Source organism: Tupaia chinensis, unplaced genomic scaffold (genome assembly GCF_000334495.1).
Source record: "Tupaia chinensis unplaced genomic scaffold, TupChi_1.0 Scaffold141517_1, whole genome shotgun sequence".
NCBI lineage: Eukaryota > Metazoa > Chordata > Mammalia > Scandentia > Tupaiidae > Tupaia > Tupaia belangeri.
This window is the reverse complement of record NW_006201378.1, coordinates 1,836,626-1,859,241: the sequence shown is the minus strand read 5'-3', so window position 1 is coordinate 1,859,241 and position 22,616 is coordinate 1,836,626. Positions and strand designations below refer to the sequence as shown.

At 42.5% G+C, this 22,616-nt stretch overlaps 1 protein-coding gene and 1 long non-coding RNA gene across 14 annotated transcripts in view; one reads left to right on the top strand and one right to left on the bottom strand.

Annotated features, from left to right (window-relative positions):
• Positions 1 to 22,616, top strand: part of ARHGEF10 (Rho guanine nucleotide exchange factor 10) — a 147,363-nt gene that overhangs the window by 72,357 nt on the left and 52,390 nt on the right. For 8 of the 13 annotated variants that reach the window (XM_027766216.1, XM_027766214.1, XM_027766220.1 and 5 more), the window contains 4 exons: positions 6,238 to 6,408; positions 7,132 to 7,277; positions 10,438 to 10,500; positions 10,778 to 10,959. In XM_027766216.1, coding sequence (XP_027622017.1) covers positions 6,238 to 6,408; positions 7,132 to 7,277; positions 10,438 to 10,500; positions 10,778 to 10,959 — 562 coding nt within the window. The remainder of the gene's footprint in view (positions 1 to 6,237; positions 6,409 to 7,131; positions 7,278 to 10,437; positions 10,501 to 10,777; positions 10,960 to 22,616) is intronic. The other 5 variants (XM_027766222.1, XM_027766218.1, XM_027766221.1 and 2 more) reach the window with 1 other exon arrangement.
• On the bottom strand, positions 7,614 to 20,511 carry LOC102488065 (uncharacterized). The gene is made up of 5 exons (XR_001369403.1): positions 20,305 to 20,511; positions 14,467 to 14,639; positions 13,486 to 13,534; positions 8,390 to 8,468; positions 7,614 to 7,644 (listed from the first exon to the last, which is right to left on the bottom strand). It is a non-coding gene; the product is annotated as an uncharacterized LOC102488065 (long non-coding RNA).

Genomic DNA, 22,616 nt, shown 5'->3' with positions numbered 1-22,616 from the left:
TCTTCCTGAGTAGTGCCTTGCTGCTGCACCATGAAGACAGCCCACCCTACTTTTTTGGCTGATAATTATCACTTAGGCGCATTTGTTGTTAAAAGCAGTAGGCCTGTCCTGAGTGCAGGTATGCAGTACGGCGACTGGTCGACCTCTCCCTCACATCCAGTTCACTGTGTGCTTCCTGTTCATTTGTCGACTCCCATCCACCCTGAAGCCCTCTGCCATCCCACAGACTGTGCTGTTAGGAAGAAAGAATGTTGCTAGGCCAGCAGGTGGCATGGTAGTTAGCTGGATTCTCATTTAGCTAACCACAGTTCAAGTCCCGGACCAGGCAGCTTGAAAATCACCCTGGCTGCGTGTGTGTGCATGCCCCAAGTCCCAGGAGATTGGAGGAGATGGGATTGCAGCGTGGCCATCCCCTGGGGGTGAGGGTGGGTTCTCACTTTCCCTCTATTTCTCTCTGTCTCTTTCCAGCAAACCATACACGCCCTATGACAAAAAAACTTAGAAAAAGAAAGAAACAAACAAACAAAGGATGTCTCAAAGGAGAGGCCACACTGGCCTCTTCTCATGTGGATTTCTCAGTGATTACTCAGCTTGTTTTTGTAATTAAATTGGATGACTTTGCTTGGCTTGCCTGCTTATTGCAAATGATTAAAGATATATTGGTGAAGTAATTCTTGGAAATGAACTGGCGTTTGGGAAATATTCCACATCCCTTTTCATTTGAGACTTCTAAATAGAAGTGATCCTATATATGAAGTAAATAATTGGAAATAAAAATGGTCATAAATATAGAAAAGGATAGTAAAACATCAACTCTGGCTATTCACGAGGGCAGACTCAAAGGTGGTGCATGTTCTTTCCTCACGGTTATTTTCTAGTTTATGTACAGGTCCCATATTAGAGCACTCATAGTAAAAAGCTCCTTCTATCCCTAAAATTAAAATTTCCAAAAATGTGGGATTTTAAAAATTTTTCCTAGAGGGTACGTGCACTCGCCAGAGAGAGGGGGACGATAAGGCAGCCCTGTAGGGCATCATCATGCTGCAGTCCCATCTCCATTTCTCCCTGCCTCTGGGGTTTTGGGGGTGTGTGCACGCACACACACGTGTCTAGTGTATCTCAGGCCACCAGGTACAGGACTTCGACAGCCGTCAGCCACGTGAGGTCTGGCTGCCTTAACCATCACGCCACGGAGCTGGCCCCCAAAATGTGTTTTATTCCTTCAGTGTGCAGCTATTGACTGAGCTCTAGTACATGTGAGACCCTGTTAGCTTCTAGGGAGCAGCCATCAGCCTGAAGAACAGGGTTCCTCACGTCAAGGAGTTGGGCATTTGCTGAGAAAGACAGATGTCAGGCAGCCCATTAGACAGCACTTTAACTACGGCTGGTTAAGTCTCCCAAGGTGCTGTACGGTTTCGTAGCACAACTCTAAAGTGAAGACAGTTGCAGGTATGGTGGCTGGCCCTGGGTCAGTAAATCCTCGGGGTTGCTGCTCACCAGTCTGAAGTGAGTACTTACAGTGTGGCGAGAATACAGAGGGGGGCTGGGTTTTCATTATACACTGGAACAGTGTGTTTAATTCACTCAATCTGATCTCACATTCAGCTAGCTTGTTAGCTTTCGGTTAAATGTTAACAAAAAACGGCAGACCATTTGCCCAGGTTTTCTCCAAAGTATATTTTTTTAGACAGAAACGATGGGAAGGGCTATCGGAAGCACTACAAAAAGGAGCAGGAGTCAGGACCAGTAGATGGCATAATGGTTGTGTCTGCTAGACTCCCACGTAGTCGACTGCAGTTCAAGTACCAGACCCAGCGGCTTAAACTCACGCTGGGCACATGTGTGCTTGCCCAAGATCCCGAGAGGAGACTGGAGGAGAAGGGAAGGCTGTGTGGCCATTTCCCCTGGGGGGTGATTTCTCATGGTCTGTATCTCTGTCTTTTTCTGGTGAGCACATGTGCCCCATAGCAAAAACCCCTCTTTAAAAATAAATAAATAAATACGCAGTGCTGTGGAGAAAGGCCTCTGGCCTCACTCCCATCACGGCCTATTGCACTATCTGCATAGCTCCCTCCAGGATGTGTAGTGCTTTCTTTCCTTTCGGCCTTCAAGTGGCCCCACCCAGGAGACTGTTACTATTGTTGTATGATTTGGGAAACATGATTCGCCCGAAACACACAGCTCTAAACGGGCTGGGATTCTGACTTGCTTGTGTGGCTACAAATGCGCTGTGCCGTGCACAACCCCAAAATGGTACTGATGGAGCTGGGAAAGAGCAGAAACGGGCTGTCGAGAACATACATTTCCATCTGTTATGTATTACTCAAAAATCTAAAAATTGATTCTTGTAAGAATCTCTTTATGTTTTTCTCTTTCTTCTTTTCTTTTCATTTTTTTTTCACTTGCTTCTAAATACTTATATTCCCTGAGAAAGCATAAACATTCTTAAACTCAGGGTTTTTTTGTTGGGTTTTTTTTTGCCAGAAAGTACATACACTCAATGAAGATGGGGTGGGCGTGGTCATACCCTTCTTTCTCCATTTCTCCATCCCATCGGGATTTTAGGCATACATGAACACACACACACACACACACACACACACACACACGGCTGCCATGTTTTTCAAGTCTTCAGAGTTGGAACTGGAACTTTTCTCAGCCATGTGGGATCTGGCTTCCTTAACCACCAGGGTACAAGGCCAGCCTAGAATTTCAGTTTAATATCTTAAGAATTCTTATTTCGAACACTTCCGTTTAAAAAGATGTAGTGTGTTCTCTCACATTGTCTCATGCAGTTATTCAGAGTAGTTTTCGTATAGTTCACTCTTTCTTTCCTTTGCTTCTCCTCCCACCCCTACCTGAGTACCACTGAGAGATTCTCTTTAGAATTTTTCTGCACAGTTATCTTGTCTCCTGAAGTAAAATCAGTCTTCTATTTGACCTGGTAGTGCTGCCCAGAAGTGACAACAGGGCCCACGTGTGAGCAGTTTTCTATAGGCAAATCTGTCTTGAGCCTTTTCTCCCCCTTTTGGCCATGTGTGATTGTGTGATGAATTGGTGGTGTGGCTTGGACCAGGGATCTCCAGCCACTGGGTCATGGGCCAGTACTAGTCCCTGGCCTGTTAGGAACCAGGCTGCATGGCAGGAGGTGAGCAGCAGATGACAGCAAAGCTTCATCTGTATTTGCAGCCACTCCCCATCACTGGCGTGACCACCTGAGTTCCGCCTCCTGTCAGATTAGTGACAGCATTAGGCTCTCATAGGAGCGTGAACCTTCTTGTGAACTGCACATGCCAGGAATGAAGTTGTACGCTTTCATAGGACACCCTCCCCTACCCTCATCCATGAAAAAACTGTCTTCCATGGTGACAAAAAGGATGGGGACCACTGGCTGAAACATTCTTAGAGAGGAGCAGGGTGTATCTGTGTTACTTCTGTAAGTCAGAGTCAGAGACAAGGCAGTCTCTGTGTCTGGAAAACTTTCCTGGAATTCCCTGAGGACCCCTGCCTCCCAGGTAAAGGTGCTCAGGAAACACCTGGAATCAGCCAGGAGACAGGCTGGAGGACAGTAGGCAAGTGCTCTCCCTCCCTGCTGCCTTCTACTACTGTTGGGGGGTTAGTGTGGGCGGTGGAGAGTTAGCAGAGACGGACCCATGCCCTCATTCACCCTTCTTCCTCATGCATCTCCTTCTGTTTGCTCTTTGGTCTTGACCACACCTTGTCCTGACTAGTCCCCCTGGACCTTATTACTGTCACTGTTAGGAAGCTGCAGCTGTCCCCCAGCATGTGCTGTGAAGCTGCTCACCCTGGCTTCGCTGGAACTGGTGGTTCCAATCGTGGTCCAGAGCATCCATCTGCTGTGTGACCTTTGCCTTACTTTATCCCAACTGTCTTGTGCTCTCCTGTTTTGTACAAAGGTAAGTGACAGTTTCTGGTAATGGCAATAACAAGAAACATTCTTTTCCTCTCTCACTGGCTTTCTCATGGAAGCTGCCAGCCTGGCAGAGCACCCCTGGCCCTGCAGCTCCGCTCAGTGGTCCCACTCGAGGAGGGCCCGATTTTACTGTCCAGTTACTGCAGAACATGATGTTGGAGCCAGAATTGGCTGCACGGTTTTTCTTTTCTGCCTTGACAGAATTTGTTGTAATTCACAGGTAGGCAGATGTATAGAATAGTTCATATTCATCTAGACTGAAAACACTGGATCACTTGTGCAGTTTGAAAAGATGAGCACATTGTAGGGAACCAGCAGTTAGCGTAATGGCTGTGTCGCTGGACTCCCACGTAGTCGACCGCGGTTCGTGTCCCGGACCTGGTGGCTTAAAACTCACGCCGGGCACGTGTGCGTGCGTGCCCAAGATCCCGAGAGGAGAATGGAGGAGAAGGGATTGCGGCGTGACCATCCCCCCTCGGGGGTGATTTCTCGCTTTCTGTCTCTATGTCTCTCTCTGTCTGGCGAGCGCACGCGCCCTATAGTGAAAAACCTCTCTCAAAAAAAAAAAAAAGAAAAAATGAGCACATTGTTGAATTCTATTACCGCTAGTACCAATGCAAATTGCTACAACAAACTGTAGAACCACATTTCATTCTCCAAAAGAACATTTCAAGTTCATACTTGTCCCTCCAACAACCGTCAGCATGCATATGTGAAAGCAAGCTGTAAAAGAAGGTCCTCTATAAAACCAAAGTTTTAAAAAAATGACTCTTGTCATTTTTCTACTGTCTATCTATGTCTGGGTTCATTTGCTCTTAAAAGTTTATGTTACAGGACCAGCAGATTGCATAATGGTTATGACCCTGGACTTGCACATGGTTTGAGTCCTGGACCCGGTGGCTTAAATCGCATACTGGGTGCATGTGCATGCATGCCCAAAACTCCAGAGAAGACTGGAGGAGAAGAGATTGCAGCATGGCCAGCCTCCTGGAGGGTGATTTCTCACTTTCTGTCTCTCTGTCTCTCTGGCAAGCACACATGTCCTATAGCAAAAATCTCTCTCTCAAAAAAAAAAAAAAGTTTTATTTGCATTTGATAGCATCAGGTCATTTTTTTGGTGATTGCTGCTTTGTGCCATGGCTCTTCCCTACTCCCTCCTCATACTTAACTGATACCTTAGAGAGTGCCAAACAGGTGCCTCAGCTCCTTTCTTTTTTAAAGACTACATCTTTTTTTATTTTAAGTTTTTTTGCCATAGGACACATGCACTTGCCAGAGAGGAGAGAGATAGTGAGAGAGAAAGTGAGAAATAACCCCCCAGAGGGAATGAACATGCCATAATCCCTTCTTTGTTCTCCTCTGAGGATTTTCAGCACACATGCACACACGCCCAACATGAGTTTCAAGCTGCCAGGTCTAGGACTCGAACTGCAGTCAGTCATATGAGAATCCAGTGCCTTCATCACTGTACTACCTGCTGACCCCAAAGACTATATCTTTTTTTTTTTTATAGACATGGCAAAATTGAGAGAGGATACTAAGATTGCCTCACCTACCTCCGGCCCCCATCATTGTGTATTCTCTCCAATCATCAACATCTCCCCCCCGCCCAGGGTGGTACTTTTGTTACAGCAGAGAAATCTACTTTGACACGTCCTGATTACCAAAGCCTATTGTTACATTAGGGCTCACTCTCAGTACTGTACGTCCAGTGGCTTTGGACAAAGGTATAACATGTATTGAACGCTGTAGTATCGTACAGAGTAGTTTTGCTACCCTAAAGTCTGGTTCTTTTATCAGTATGGGGAGGCACATAGATCCTGCTATGGGAATTGACACCAGAGTTAGAGTAGTTGCTACCACAAAATAGTGCACATTTCATATTGGGAAACTGATGTGGAACATGTAGCTGGATTCATCCAGGCATGGGATCATTCATCTGACTCAGATTGGGAAAAACAGTCAAGTCATGACATTGAACATGTTACAGAGGGCAAAATATTTCTGTAATTGTGGAGCGTTCCTATTTAGAGGGTCCTTTATTTTAAAATGGTATTTTTTTCATCAGCAATGCCATCTTTAAAGTTGATTTTGTTTGTTCAGAGGGAGTTATTCAAATGTTCAGCCAAATTGTGATTCACTTAGTTTATTATCTTTCCACAAGTGTGCTTACTTTGTTTTTCCCCAGAAATAACTGACGCCGTAGCCCTGTTCCCAGTTGTCAGTTTGCGTGATGCAGGTAATTGCTGGACTTCGATGTGTGCCGGTGGTAACTGCCTACCCTTCTACCCTGTCACTAACAGGATATGTTGAAAAATACATCCAGAGGACATCCTGACAGGCTGCCTCTTCAGATGGCGCTGACAGAACTCGAAACCTTAGCAGAGAAATTAAATGAGAGGAAAAGAGACGCTGACCAACGCTGCGAAATTAAACAAATAGCAAAAGCCATAAATGAAAGATACCTGAACAAGGTTGAGAGAGACTTTTTTCTTTTAACTCTGTGCTGAAGTTGTTTTTGCTTTGTACTAATGAGCTATCATTATTTCAGCCATTTGTTACTAATATTTTGGAACACTGGGATAATTCTCTTGGCCCAGAGATCTTAACTGGGGGTGGATAAAGAGCTTCAGGCAGATTGTGAGTGCCGATAATTGTATTGCAAGACCTTAACAGTGTGTGCATTTTATTAGGAAAGGGGCTTATAGATTCATTAGATCCATAGTGGATTCAGTGCCAACCCTCAAAAAAGAGTAGGGGCAACTCTTTCTGCTCCGTGTTATATGTAAATTGCAGATGGTTAACTGTGGAGCAAAAGTCTATAAGAAATGAAGCAAACATGCTTACATTCAGAGAAGTCACGTTGAATAATAGTCAAGAGAAAGGAAGTCCTCCATTGCTGAATTTAGCAGATTTTAGCTATAGAAATTTTATTTACAGTGGAAAAGTAGCTTTCCTTTGCTCTTTAGTGTAACTATATAATGTCTGTAAAATATGTAATTATTTAAAAAGTCACTTTCTAAACTCTAATAGAATCCATAAATGAGGTGGGAGTGGGGGTTCATGAATTCTCTTTAAAGGAAAACAATCTATAACATTTTTATGCTATACATTCAGATTTTACAAGACCTTTGTCATCCTTCTTCCCGATAAACTTAGTTGAGATAACTATGTCAAGTGTTATTTTGAATATTCAGCTTCTCAGCAGTGGAAATCGATACCTCATTCGATCCGATGATATGATAGAAACAGTTTATAATGACAGAGGAGAAATTATGAAAACCAAAGAACGTCGACTCTTCATGTTAAATGACGTGCTCATGTGTGCTACGGTCAGTTCACGGTAAGAGCACGTCTCTTTCACTCTGTGAGTCTTACAGTTACATGTTACATGTGTCTAAAAATGAATGACTACAGATCTAGGTACCAAAAGTTAGTGCGTGATAAGGGAAACCTTAGGAGAAACAAGCTTATTTTTAAATGGATAGATTATCACTTACCAAGTCTCTGCAGACAGAAATTAAGTGCATATTGCTGTATTTGTCCCATAAGCAGGGCTGACATTGGAGCAAGAAACTGAATTGGGTTTCTTTATAATCTTCCTGAATCATCATGCAGTTCTTTGTTTTATTCAGATTCTTTCTTTTTGGCCATTTTTCTATGAATCTGTTTTTGATCATTTTTTTAATATCATTAAATTGAGTATATCCCTATTTAGAGTAAATCAAAACAATGATTATCACTTTATCAGTTCTCGGACTTACCATAATCTTGCATAAGAATTATCGTTCAACTGTAGGGTGTTGCAGTAAGTTGAACATGTTAGAGCAGTTAAAGGGCTTCAAACACAGGCAGGTTGCAAGGGGATTGATGTGAATGTCATGATCTTGGTGCATACAAGCTAATGTGGTTCCGCTCACAATCATTTGTGTGAGTCAGTTGTTAAATTTTCAGGGTTTTTGAGATCTGGCTGCTCAAGGCACAGGTAGTTTGAAATTATCCCCAACAGGAGCATTTACACCATGGAAACTGGCCAAGAGAAAAAAAATCAGGATCCTTCCTCCCAGTGAGAACTAGCTGTTAACCACTTATGAGCACACTACTAGACAGGACACATTTTTGCATGATTGACATCCTCATTGACCAACTACCAAATGGATCCACCCACTCTCTTTACTGCTCTTGTGACATCCAAGGCAGGTAGGTAATTTGATGAATATTTGAGAGCCCACACTGTAGAGCTGGAATCATTAGGTTTGATTCCAGCCCCACCTTCTCCTAACTTTGAAAATATACCCCTTTCTGTAAGTTTCCTCATCTGTAGTCTAGAAATGAAAATAGAAATAATGATAATCATGATGACAACAATTCTACAAGGTTCTTGTGGCTTTAAGTTGAAAACATCCATTAAAATTGCTAGCACCAAAACAACAAACAAAAACACTTGCACCTTACCTGGAACACAATTGCCTGTTTGCCAGTTTTTATTGCTGTTCCTCATCCTCACATATTTTGTGACAGTTACAGAGTAAGTCTGAAAAATAAGCCAGTTTTGATGATCACCCTTCCCTTTTTTTTTTTTTTTTTTTGAGAGGTTTTTGCCCCCCCCCAATCCCTTCTCCTCCATCCATTCTCCTCTCAGGATCTTGGGCACACACGCACACGTGCCTGGCGTGAGTTTAAGCCACCAGGTCTGGGACTCTAACCACGGTCGAGTACATGGGAGTCAAGTGACATAGCCAGTATGCCAACTGCTGGTCCCTCCCCCTTCTTTTATTTATAAAGCATCTTGATCATTTGGTTCCTACCAACAGTTCACCCTTTATCATTGAATTTGCATTGCCACGTGCCAATCCCTGGATACAGCTGTGTGTGTGCGCTGTTTGTTTTTGTCTGTCATGGTTTCCCACAGGTAGGAAGAACAAGCCAGTGACATTCCTGCCAAGCCAGTGACATGCCTGCTTTGGAAGTAGAGCTGACAAACTGAGGTTATGAAAAGCTGTGATTGGAGATACCTCAAACTTGGGCCATTCCAAAGAGATCCTTAGAATAATGAGTATGAGGAACCCTTAGCCTTTTGTCCCTCATAGGCAATTGTGCTTCTATTTCTGTAGTGTTATGTTATGAGGTGCTTCCTGCAATATGGAGACATTTATTTAATTTACATTTATTTAATAAAGCAGTTTCCAAATTCAGTGTCCAAGAAATTCCCCCTTTTCATGTAACGCTTGTCACTGTTACTGGGCTGGCCTGCAGGAGCAGCTGAGTCTTTCCCAGAGGCCTCGCCTGGGCGCTGGGATGGAACGCTGCCCTGCCTGCCTGAGACCGTAAGGGGAGAGACAAACAGCAGGGTCCTGTGCAACTGGCTGTCTCTTGTGTCTTTCCCTCACTCGTGGTCAGTATTTGTCTAAGTGTGGTGGGAGGCTGCCGCTGTCCCGTAAGTGCTGCAGTGACTGGCGAACTGAAGGACCACCGGGGAAGGATGATGGAGCAAATTTAGCTCTTCTGAAGTTTTATCTTATTTTAAAACTCAGGCCCACAGAAATGACTCTCTTTCAATATGAACAGAAATTGACACTTCAAAAGGAATTCAGCTGTGTTCCATAACATAATGCAACACTGCCCGGAGGTGCTGAGATGAGGGCCTGCTTTGTTAGACTAACATGTTCCAGTAGTTCCCAAACCCTTCCACAGGCTCTGTGGACATCAAGATTGCAAACTTCCTTTATATGTGGGAAGGGAAACTAGACTCAAAGAGGAGGAGTAGAAATTTTGGTAAGAATTCATGCACATCTCTGTCTTTATAAAAATTAAGGCATAGAACACACACAACCTGCTTTGTTATTGTGTCTGAATTGTACCTCCTTTCCTTTCTCTTTCATTATGGACCAGGGGTGTAATAGTGAGATTCTCTTGAGTCTGAGGCAAGTTGCCAAGGTTGGGTGTGGATTGGCTCTTATCAAATCAAATATTTCATTTTAAAGCATACCAATTGGCATTTTGGTTATTCTCTTCCACATTTTATTTTTAAGTATATAACTTGAAGAAAAGCAAAAATTGTCACCAGAAGTAAGAATAATAGTTGCTTCTGGAAGGGTTTTTTTTTTTTTTTTTTTTTTTTTTTTTTTTTTTTTTTTTTTTTTTTTTTTTTTTTTTTTTTTTCCTATGGTAGGGGAGGACTCTAGGGGTACTTGCAATCATGCAGCCTAGACCTGAGTATTGGCTACACCCATGTTTGCATCAGCATTTTCTGCCAGGCTGTACGTGTGTGTTTTATGTGTTCCTCTGTATATATGATATGACCCATATTGTTATAGAAGAAAATATCTCATAGGTTATGCTTTTTGTTTTTTATTTAATTTATATTTTTACAATAAATACTTAAATCATAGAGTATAATGGTGTGATTTAATTCTATTAAAATGATTGTGCTGTAACATCTGAGAATAAAGGAAGAATTTTAATTCATATGAAACAATTAGAGAATCTCTCTATCTACATAGGAAATTTTTCCTGTTAACAAGATTCTCCAGAATACCTGAGCATGCTTGCTCAGATAGTCATCAGTAAGTATGCAGCTTCTTCCTTTTAAGCTTTTATGGAAAACCTTAGAGCTTCTTTAGAAATATGTCATTTCACAGTTCTTGTGTTTTCTGGGTTAGACAGTGCAAAGAGTTCTACTCTCTCATGTAATTGGGAGCCTCATTATGGAAGCAAAAATGGTAACTACTCTTAAGTAAGTCAGGTACGGTGATTGAACAACTGAGAATCTAAGGGATGTGAGTTATCGTAACTCAGTATCATATGATTATTTATAAACTAACAATCTTCTCATTGTTTCAGTACCTCGCATGAAAACAATTCTATTGTATCAACAAGCCAAAGGTACTTATTGAAGTGGAGTGTTCCTCTTGGACATGTGGAAGTAATAGAATATGGCAATAACCAAGGTGCAGGAGAACATAGCCGGTACCAAGCTGTACACCCACCTGAAAGCCTGGCAGTGGTTGCTAATGTGAAGCCAAGTGAGTGATACTTTTATAATGTTCTTGCAAGTTGTTGGGCTGGCATAAGCTCTGATGTCACTGAGTTCTAATTCCTCAACCTTAAAGTTACCAATGATAAATTTGTGGGTTAATAGTCTTTAGAATTTTTATTTTATGCTGTCTGATACACAAAGACTTATATGGATAAATAGGTTGCTAAAATCTTTGAATATCTTCTACTTGTTTCCACACCTCTTTTAGGTTTACAATAGAACATTCTGGTCATTTGGAAATTTATCGTTTCCAGTTCTGATTTCTGCTCTGCATTTACCATGACATAGATTAGGAGTTCAGTGCCCATATCTCTTGAGTATGCACTGAGTTGACATATAGAAAGTGTTATTATTTGTAGATGTTAGTTATAGGCTTAGCTCTCTGCTAACTTGCTCCTGCTGCTGAGTCAGCCATTTTATCATTTCTTCAGTTTCCCATAAAAGTAGTACTTATCTGTGAATGTCACAACGTGAAAGAAAGATGTCAACAGCTACATGAAGTTTCTGAAGTATTTTAGATATTAACCACTTATATAATTTGTAAATGTTCAGTTCTTTTCTATAGGTTGCCTTTTCATTTTATTGTTTGATTGCTTTGCTATGCACTTGCCTGTTTTTGCTTTTGTTACCTATGCTTTGGTATCATACCCAAAAAATTATTTCCAAGACCGATGTCAGTGAGCTTTTTCCTTATGCTTTTTTTCTAGTGGTCTTCAGTTTCAGGTCTTATGTTTAAGTCCTTAATTCATTTTTTAATTGTCCTTTGTATATGGTATAAATAAGGGTTCAGTTTCATTCTTTTGCCTGAGGATGTTGATTTTCCCCAATGCCATTTATTTATTTTTTTAAAGAATTATTCCATTTTTCATTATTATTATTATTTTAATTTGACCAGAGAGAGAGAAAGATACAGAAAGTGAGAAAGCAAGTCATCAGGTCTGGGATTCAAACCATGGTCGCCATGTGGGAGTCCAGCACCTTAACTGCCATACCACCTGCTTGCTCACCCCCCTTTTTTAAAGAATTATTTCAGTTATTATGACTGTTATTTTTATTGCAATGTATTTTTTAATTTTTTAAAGAGATTTCTGCATTAGGGGTGTGCACTCACTGGGGAGAAAGAGAGACAGAGACAGTGATAGGGATCCTCCTAGGATCTTGGATACACACACACACACACACATACACACACACACATGCACCCAGAGTGAGTTTCAAGTCACCAGTTCTGGGACTCAGATCGTGGTCAACCACGTGGGAGTCTAGTGCTGTAACCAATATGCTATCTGCTGGCCCACCCCAATGCCATTTATTGAAGATACTGTCCTTCCTCCATTTTGTATTATTGGTGTCCTTGTCACATATCAGTTGGCCACATATGTATGGACTTATTTCTGGGCCCTCAATTAATTCCATTGGCCTATGTGTATGATATTTATGCCAGTACCATGTTACTTTGATTACTTTAGCTTTGTAATATAGTTTTAAATGATGAAGTATATAATGCCTCTGGCTTTGTTCTTTATTCTCAAAGATTGGTTTGGTTGTTCAGCATTTTGTGGGTCCGTATGCATTTTAGCACTGTTTATTCTCTTTCTCTGGAAAATGCTATTGGAATTTCAATAGAGGTTGCATTGCATTTGTAGATCATTTTGGCTAGTATAGACATTTTAACGATATTCTTCCAATCTCTGAACGTTGTATATCATTTCACTACCTTCAGTTTCTTTCATTAGTCTTTTTAAGATTTGCTGTAAGGTGCACTTGTGGGGGGGGGGAGTGAGAAAGCACTCCTCCCCATGGAGGATGGTTTTGGCATAATTCCCTCTCTTCCATTTCTCCTTTCAGGATTTTAGGCAAGCATGCACACAGACCAGTGTGTTCTTCAAGCCTCTGAGTCCAGGACTTGAACGACATAGTCAGCCATGTGGGATCCAGCCACCTTAACCACCACAATGCTGGCTGGCCCTCAGTCATCAATTTTTAAGTTGATTTGTTTCTTAAGAGGTAAAGAAAGACAGGCAGCCTCAACAGAGGGTGCCACAACTCCCCCTGACCCTTAACTGATTTATCAGCTAGACAGGATCAGTCATGAGTGTATGTTCCTAGTATTACAGGTCTACCTGTAATACTACCTGGGAATTGACTCCCAATCTTGTATATGGCTTCCAGCATTGAGAGTATTGCATTACTGCTACACTGTTGTAGCTGGGTCTCATCGTTTTATAGTTTTCAGTGTACAAGTCTTTTATTTCCTTAGTTTCATTCATTCCTAAGTATTTTATTATTTTTGGTGCTATTATGAATAGAATTGTTTTACTTCTTTTTCAGATAAATTATTGTTCATGTACAGAAATGCACCTAATTTTTACTTGTTGATTTATTATTCTGCAACTTTATGGAATTTAGTAGTTCAAATAGTTTTCTGATGGCTTATTTAGGATTTTCTCTATATTAGATTGTATACTCTGTAAATAAATATAATCTGATTTATTAATTTTCAATTTCTTACCTTTTATTTATTGGTTGGTTGATTGTTGCTCTGGCTGGGACTTCCAATTCTGCATTGAATAGAAATGATAAGAATAGGTATCCCAGAAACCAGCAGTTAGAGTAACGGCTATGTCACTGGACTCCCACGTAGTCAACCGCGGTTCACGTCCCGGACCTGGTGGCTTAAAACTCACATCGGGCGCGTGTGCGTGCGTGCCCAAGATCCTGAAAGGAGAATGGAGGAGAAGGGATTGTGGCGTTACCATCCCCCCCGGGGGGTGATTTCTCGCTTTCTGTCTCTCTGTCTCTCTCTGTCTGGCGAATGCACGCGCCCTATAGCAAAAATCTCTCCAAAAAAAAAAAAAGAATAGGTATCCCTACTTATTACCTGATCTTAGCCAAAAAACTTTCTATTTTTAACCACTGAGTATGACACTAGCTGTGGGCTTGCCATAGATGGCCTTCATTGTATTGAGTTTTATTTCTTCTATACCCAATTTGTTGTGAGAAAGAGAGTCCCGTTTCTCTGACAGCAAATGTGAATATACAAGAAAGACAAAAAGGAGGGAGGGTGGGAGATAGAGAGAGAAAACAGCCCCCCTTGAGATCTGATCATACTACAATCCTTTATTTCCCCAATTCTTCATTCCATTGGGATTCTGGGTGTATTTGCACATCAGTGTTTATATCAAGGTTCTAGGGCTGGACTTGAACCTCAGAGGCCATGTACAATCTAGCTCCTCTGTACAGTACTCAACTGCTGAGCTATAGGACCAGCTTCTTGATAGTGCTTGGTTTTGATTGTTTAATCATAAAAATACACTGAATTTCATCAAGTGTTTTTTCTGCATTGATGGAAAAGTGACTTTATGCTCTCACATCTCTCAGGGTCTCTCCTTCTTGTTGTCACAGTGTATCACCTCTATTTTTCTTGGTTTCTAAGGCCCAAGGGTGTGCCTCAGCCTCTTATATCACTGGGATATTTACAAGGCGTTCTTACCTGCGAGTATTTGTTAGCTGGTCTTCCTGCGAAGGGGACTGAAACTGGACACTTCCTATTCCACCATAATTTTGTCACATCTCATATTGACTTTCAAACACTAGAAATTTCTTTCAGACATTTCTTAATTTTTTGGTGTCAATGACATGTGTGGTCTGACTCAGTAACAAAGCCTAGGGTCATAGAGAAAACAATTGCTAATAACTATGTCATAGAATAAGGATGAGCAAAATGAAGGTAATTATTAATGCTGAAATAATGCTCGCGCTTTGATGTGAAAGCATTAACATGCCTAGTCACCCATATTTATCATTCACAGATTGCGACAATAAGAGTTTAATTGGGCATTGTCTTGGTGCGGCTCTCCAGATGGGACCCCCCTTCTCCCTCCTGGGGAAACATTGCTTCAATCCAGATGTGCTGCAAGCCGCTGCTCATTCTGATATTGAAGTTTTCTAAACTCTTATTTAGCAATGTGAAAGGCATGATAAAACAGTGCTTATGACAAAAATCAGTCACATGAAAGACCTATTTTCAACTAAGAGCCTTTTGCTGCCATCCTCTGCTACGCCACAGTTCCTCAGACCACACTGGAGTCCTCTGGCACAGAGGATTCCACCTGATGACTTTCTGGTTCAGTGGGAATAGGGGAGCTGAGAAGTCACATCTCCAGCGAGTTCCCTGGGGATGCCACAGCTGTTGGCCTGGTCTGCTTGCTGCTCCAGGACCCTGCCCTGCGCGCACAGCCGAATCGCCCGGCACTGCTGTTCTTCCTTTCCCATTTTCCTCTCCGCTTTACACTTTATTTCCTGCTATCTAGGCTGTTCAGCAGAAGACTCTTAGACTTTGTTGATTTAGCAGAAAGTCATGGTTTTTCATCTGTTCACTTCAGTCATGTTGCAGAGTTAGCGTTCTTACTGTGTTTAGAAAGAGGCATCATCCATCGTCAATACTTCAGGTGATTAAATTGTTCTATAAATGGCAGGCAGGTGGGCACCTCTCGGTAAGCAGAAAATCAGTATTTTAAAGTTTGTTCCTTTGTTTGTCTAATGAGAGAGACAGACAGACAGACAGATAGGCTGTCCTAACAGGGTCCTCATGCTGTGACCTACCCCCAGCCTCTGCCACTCTGGATCATCTCCAGCGAGTTCCCTGGGGATGCCACAGCTGTTGGCCTGGTCTGCTTGCTGCTCCAGGACCCTGCCCTGCGCGCACAGCCGAATCGCCCGGCACTGCTGTTCTTCCTTTCCCATTTTCCTCTCCGCTTTACACTTTATTTCCTGCTATCTAGGCTGTTCAGCAGAAGACTCTTAGACTTTGTTGATTTAGCAGAAAGTCATGGTTTTTCATCTGTTCACTTCAGTCATGTTGCAGAGTTAGCGTTCTTACTGTGTTTAGAAAGAGGCATCATCCATCGTCAATACTTCAGGTGATTAAATTGTTCTATAAATGGCAGGCAGGTGGGCACCTCTCGGTAAGCAGAAAATCAGTATTTTAAAGTTTGTTCCTTTGTTTGTCTAATGAGAGAGACAGACAGACAGACAGATAGGCTGTCCTAACAGGGTCCTCATGCTGTGACCTACCCCCAGCCTCTGCCACTCTGGATCATGGGCACACACGTACACACACACACACACACACACATACATCCACACCAGATGTGTTCAGAGAGGCCTTAGGATACGCACCAGAATTTCCTGTGTGGTCCAGTGGTGTTACTGCTGTGCTGCCATCTAAGCCCTCAAAACAACATCATAAATAACGGGAATTTTTGTGGTAGAAAACATCAACTGTCTTTGGTCTCTTTCTGTATTTATCATGTTTTGTTCAAGAGTTACGGCATTTTTAGGTTTTGAGTTAAAATTTAGAAGAAAGTATTTAGCAGTGTAATATAGTAAGGTTGTTAAATAGAAAGCATTTCAGCAGCCCCCCTCCCACCCTGCTCAGTTGTTTTCTTCTTACAAATAAGGAAACTGAAGCTCAAAAAAGTTTCCAATCCCAAAGCCCAGGAATATTTCACCTCTCCCGGCACCTCCTGTAACAAATACTACTAATAAATACTACTTACTATGTGTAATTTATAAGCCAGGCTCTTTATCTGTATGATTATACTTGAAGCTTACCACAGCCCCTCTAGTTAGTTATTCTAATCTGTGAGAAAGTCTACCCAAACCGTTAGTATGAGATTTCTTTATACATAGAGCATCATCTCCTTTATATTTCAAAAGCATCTGACAGCCACATCAATGAGGCTCTAGCTGGGGCGAGGGGCAGTGCCCTGAGTGGCGTGCAGTTCCTGGGATTGATTGAGGTATGGCTGAAAGTATGAGAGGGGGAGCCGCTTCCTCCTGAGATAGCTATTGGGCCACAAGCAGGTTCAGAGAAGGAAGGAACTGGATAGTTCTCTGTTGGACATGTAACATTTTTAAGCTTTTGATTTTTGTAGTATGGTATTCACCCACAAAAGCATTCACCCATTTTAAGTGCACAGGGGCATGTTCCTTTGGAGGTACCGGCAGGACGAACAAGTGTGGAGGGCCAGGAAGTGGTTGAATGCCTGAGTCTGGGACTTGGGGTGATACCAGTTGGGGGGTCCTCAACACACCAACAAGGTCCTGGGATCGGATGCACATAGTTCTTGACTTGATGTGTGCGCAGTTAGTCATATGGAGCACAGGACCTTCATTCTCTATTCAAAGATGGGGTTTATTTTTAGCTCTGAGCTATGAAAGGAATGATGTGGAGCAGTTATCTCTAAAATGCCTCTTGGGGACCAGCAGATGGAGTAATGGTTACCTTGCTGGATACCCATATACCCAACCGCGGTTCAAGTTCCAGACCCGGAGACTTGAAACTCATACCAGTCATGTGTGCGTATATTCCCAAAATCCCAAGGGGAGAATGGAGGAGAAGGGACTGCAGCATGGCCATTTCCCCTGGGGGGTGATTTCTCGCTTTCTGTCTGTCTCTCCAACAAGCACATACACCCTGTAGCAAAAAAAAAAAAAAAAAAAAAAAGTCTCAAAATACAAGTAAATAAATAAATGCCTTCTGGAATAAAATAATTTTAAAAAAATGATAAAAGGGGCTATTAGGTGGTACAGTGATGAAAGCACTGGACTCACCCGTATCCAACTGTGGCTTGAGTCTTGGATCTGGTGGCTTGAAATTCATGCTGAGCATGCATACTCAGAATCCTAGGGGGAGAATGGAGGAGAAGGGATTGTGGCATGGCCATACCCGTCCGGGGAGGGGGGCAATTTCTCTCTTTCTCACTATCTCTCTTTTGCGAGCACATGCAATCTGTGGCAAAAACCATTAAAAAAAATTGGTAAAAATTTACTAATTCTATGTGTGTTAGAAGTTGGAACTCAAGTCAGAATTCTCTTGGGTCTTTTCGGATCTCAGCGATAGAGTGTATTTCTCCCCTTTATTTACAAGAGATGTCGTAAACGGTCAGCATGTTTGTTTCTATACTGAGTACCAAAGGTTTTATCCTGGCCTGTCCAGTTTCATCCTGGGTAGAGTAAACCGTTTGTTGTTAGGGGAGATAATGAGCTGGTCTGTGTGGTACCAAATCCATAATATTGATCTCATTGGCACCAAGCTGCACCCTAAGCATTAAACTCGTGCACTTCGCACCCCAGACAGCTCCTTAGTGTTTATGCGGGTAAAACCTTGGCACGTTCAGGAGTCACATTCTAGCTGGGTGGCTTTTGATGTCTCCTTCAGAGATTGGGGAGAACAGCTTCAAATTCACCCTCTGTTCTATGTTGTTTTTTCTTCTTTTTAAAATTTTTTTCCAATTCTCTTGCATTTGTCATCCCTAAATTATTTTAGATACCTAGTTAGAAATTCTTGTTCTCAGTCACTATTCACATGACTTTTCTGCTATTTGAATGACTCTGTTCTCAAATTCAGCATTGGAAACCTAGGTCTGTTGTTCGATGTTGAAGACAGCGTGTGGGTGTCACTGTCTAGCAACCGCTGCCTAGTAACCATCAGTAAGAGCCAGCACGCAGCCATGTGGAGAGAGCTCCAGGTCCCAAGAGAGGCACTCCGGAATGTGTGTTTGCGCTGTAGAATCAGTCTCAGTGAGTGATGGCATTCAGCTTTTCTCTCTCATGCAGGAGCTTGCAGACTGCCAACCATGAGTCTTCTAAGGAATCACAGATTGGTTTTAACTTCTGGATCCCTGAAGTTACTTTGCAAAATGTTGTGGATTCTTCCTGGGTGACTTAAAAGATTTCACTAACATCCAAAATTGAGACTGGTGGCAGAAAAGAGAAAGGTTATGAACCTTTCACTGCTCTGATCCAGTGCAAAGGCTTTGGAGGCATGCTTGGTGGCGTTCCTATCACTTCTCACTTGGACTGTGTTCCATCCTGTCTGGGGAGATGGGCTTATGAGAAAATATTTTTTTCTTATTGCCAGGCATAAGACAACTCTATAGAGTGTTTTTCTCAAGTAAGACCTTTATAACCTCCATTCATGTTCAACAGATAGCTGCTAAAGCACTCCCAATCTGAAAGGTATCATACTGAGTGGGATCCCTGGCGGGTGAAGGCAGGAGTCTCACATAGCCCCCATTCTTCAGGAGCCTTCAGCTCATACTGGGCAGGCTGTGACTCATGAGAGGTGTTTCAGTACAATTATTGGAGAAGTATTATCACTTCTGTTTTGAGCAGTTCCCAAGGAAGAAAATGTTTCAAGATGAGAGAGTACAAGTATCTTATAGGGAGCACTCATTTAGATCTCAAATACCAATCATTTAGTTTTGTACAAATCAGCCACACTACTCTGTAATCAGTTACTCAATCTTTAACAAATGAGAAAGATCACAATAGCCAAGATACAAAAGCTACCCTAAGGATCCATCAACGGACGAATGGACAAAGAACATGTCACAATGAAACCTGGTCATTTGCAACGATATGAGTGAACCTGGAGGACATTTTGCTAAGTGAAAGAAGCCAAGCACAGAAGGAAAAAGAAAACAAACAAACAAACAAACAAACATATCATCTCATTCATCCATGGAATCTGAAAATGTTGACCTCATAGTAGAAATTAGAATAGTGATCTCTAGAGGATGAGAAGACTAGACGGATTTAGGGAGATATTGGTCAATGCGTACAACATTGCAGTTAGATAAGAGGAGTAAGTTCGGGACCAGCAGTTGGCATAATGGCTATGTTGCTGGACTCCCATGTAGTCAACCGTGGTTTGAGTCCTGGACCCAGTGGCTTAAACTCACACCGGGTACGTGTGCATGTGTGCCCAAGATCCTAAGAGGAGAATGGAAGAGAAGGGATTGCAGCATGGCCATCCACCCTGGGGAGTGATTTCTTGCTTTCTGTCTTTCTGGAAAGCACATGCACCCTATAGCAAAAACCTCTCAAAAAAAAGGAGGAATAAGTTCTAGAGTTTTAATTAACAATAATTTGTCATATACTTCAAAATAGCTAAAATGGGGGATTTGAATGCTCTCCTCACAAAGAAATGATAAATGTTTGAGGTTGTGAATACATAATTTCCAGATTTGATCATTCTACATTGTATACATGTATTGAAACGTCATATTGGACCCCAAACATATGTACAGTGTGGCGAGCCCTGCATACAGAAGCCATCTTGAGCTATCTGCCATCTTGGAAACCATTAAGCTTCACTAACTCACTGAGTAAACCGTTTCTCAGAAATCATGTGACCAACTGTTCTCCCTTAACCACCATAACGACAAGAGCTTCTATTAAGCTCTGAACAGATATTTTAGGCTGACTAACCTTTTGTCCCATTATTACCCGTACTTAAAATAAAACTTAAGTAAATATTTACCAGGACGTCTTCTCTTCGTCCTTCTATAGTTTTCTCCAGCCTTTCTCGGAATGACTCTCTGCCATTCCCTTCTGGACGATTCTATGCCGTCCTGTCTGTTTTCCGCCACGGCTTTTCTGGGTTGCTCTGCATTGGAGCCTTCCTGGGGAGCTCTTCACTGGATCCCCCGTACCTAAGTCCCTGTTCGGGCGCCAAGTGTCCCGGCCCGTGGGACAGTTGAACAGGTTCCTTAGGGGAGAGAGTGAGAGATGGGACAAACACACACACACACACACACACTACGAGGTGCTGATCAAGTCGTCTTCTTCCGTCTACTTCCGTTTATTCAGGAAAAATGGCGAGTTATATACAGCTGGTGGGAACCAATTGGTTGCCTGAAATGCAAATGAGATAGAACAGCATGAACCAATCATTGATGTGGGTGGATCTCTCCCGTTGCCTAGAAACCCAACCACTTCTGGGGAGAACAGTTGGTCACATGATTTCTGAGAAACGGTTTACTCAGTGAGTTAGTGAAGCTTAATGGTTTCCAAGATGGCGGATAGCTTGAGATGGCTTCCGTATGCAGTGCTCGCCACAGTACAGTTAGTATGTAAAGACTGAAAATAAAACATAAAGGGGGGTGAGCTAAAGTAAACAATATGACTGTCCTTGTTATGAGGTGAGGTAAACTTGTAAGAGTGCAGGATTAGTCTCTGTTCTGTCTGGCTTTGGTTTCTGACAAGCATTCCCATGGAAGATCTGGAGTTCTTCATGTTGTGGAGACTCCAGTGAAGACTCAAACAAGACAGCTACAGTGGCGATGAGGAGCTGAGGGCTGGCTGTGGTATGTCTGCCGATCTGTGTTTGTATGGGGCAGCTTGCATGGACAGAGGAGGCAGGGCCACTTTAGAAGGCACCACCACCTCCCCGTTCTCCGCTGGGAACTTCGCAGAGAGAGGAAGCCCAACAGCCCGACCCTAGCAGTGTCACTTCACGTCCCAAATACACGTATTTAGTGTTCACTGCACACTGGTGCCTTCTGAAAGAGCCCAGGACCCTTTTTCCAGTTTGGCTGCATGTGGCAGAAGGTACAGAGAGATCAGCAATGATGGCAGAGTTACCGTCACCAACAGTAAACTAAAAAACATACACATGCATACTTTCGAGAAGGAGGAGGTGATGTCACAGTCTCTTTCAAGCACAGAGTGTGTGCCTGAGAGGAACAAAATGTCCAGGCCAATGCAAACACTGGACCTGGAGGGAAGGGTATATCACCAAGGAAACCCTCCACCCTGAAGAAAAAAATTGATGATTAAAAAAAAAAAAAAAAGAAAACACACACACAAAGAGCACTAGGAATAAAGAACAGATACCAAACCAAGAGGGCGGAGGACTTTACTTTTAGTTTATGAATAGAAGTCAACTTGACTAAGGAAAGCTTTAGCAATGGAATATAAAACCCAACTCTGATCCTCCTAAAATAGAAGACAAAGAAATGGAGGTTGTATTTTTAAAACTGCAAAACTATTGCTCATTATATTGCATAATAGCTGAGTCCCCATGAGGGGTGTATAACCAACCTGTCACTCTGTGGAGACACAGAAAGGGTCTGTGGAGGTTGGGCTCCACACAGTGGCCAGGTGGTAGGGTCTCTAGGAGTGATGGGTTTCTATAGGTTCTTGCTCCTCCTCCTCTCCCAGATACCTGACAGCAGCCCCATGTCATGCCCTATACCCAGGGACAGCCTTGTGTTCCCACATAAGTTCTTTCCAGAGTCAGCCCCTTCCTGACCCAAAGTTTCACAGTTCTTGCTCCTAAAACATGTTAAAGCAAACTGTCTTGAAGATCGAAGGACAGGAACATCCACAGTCTATCATAGCAAAACTTGGGCTATTTGAAATATGCAGCAGCACTTGAAAGTCAAGGAAATCAGAATGAAAGGAAACCTCTCTCTCTGGTTGCTGCGGCAAGTGATGCCATGAAGGATTCAGCTAAATACGTACCATTAAAACAGTGATGGTGGGAGTGTGATGCCAGGACACCATGCTATTTTTCCTATATAATACATGGATTTTCAGGTTTTTCCTCAGGAGTTATAAGGACTTCAAACCACACTGTAAGCTTTTTTCCTCAGGAGTTATAATGACTTCAAACCACACCATAAGCTTTTCTGCAAAGCAAAACTGAAGCATCGGGTGGTTGGTAATTAACAGAGGCCAGTCTCAGTTCAAGATGCCTCATTTTCATGTGAGGTATCCAGTTTTAAAGACCCATGCCTGCAGAAGGAAACCACCTACAGGTGGGTCTCTCCTCTAGGGGAGATGAAGCAG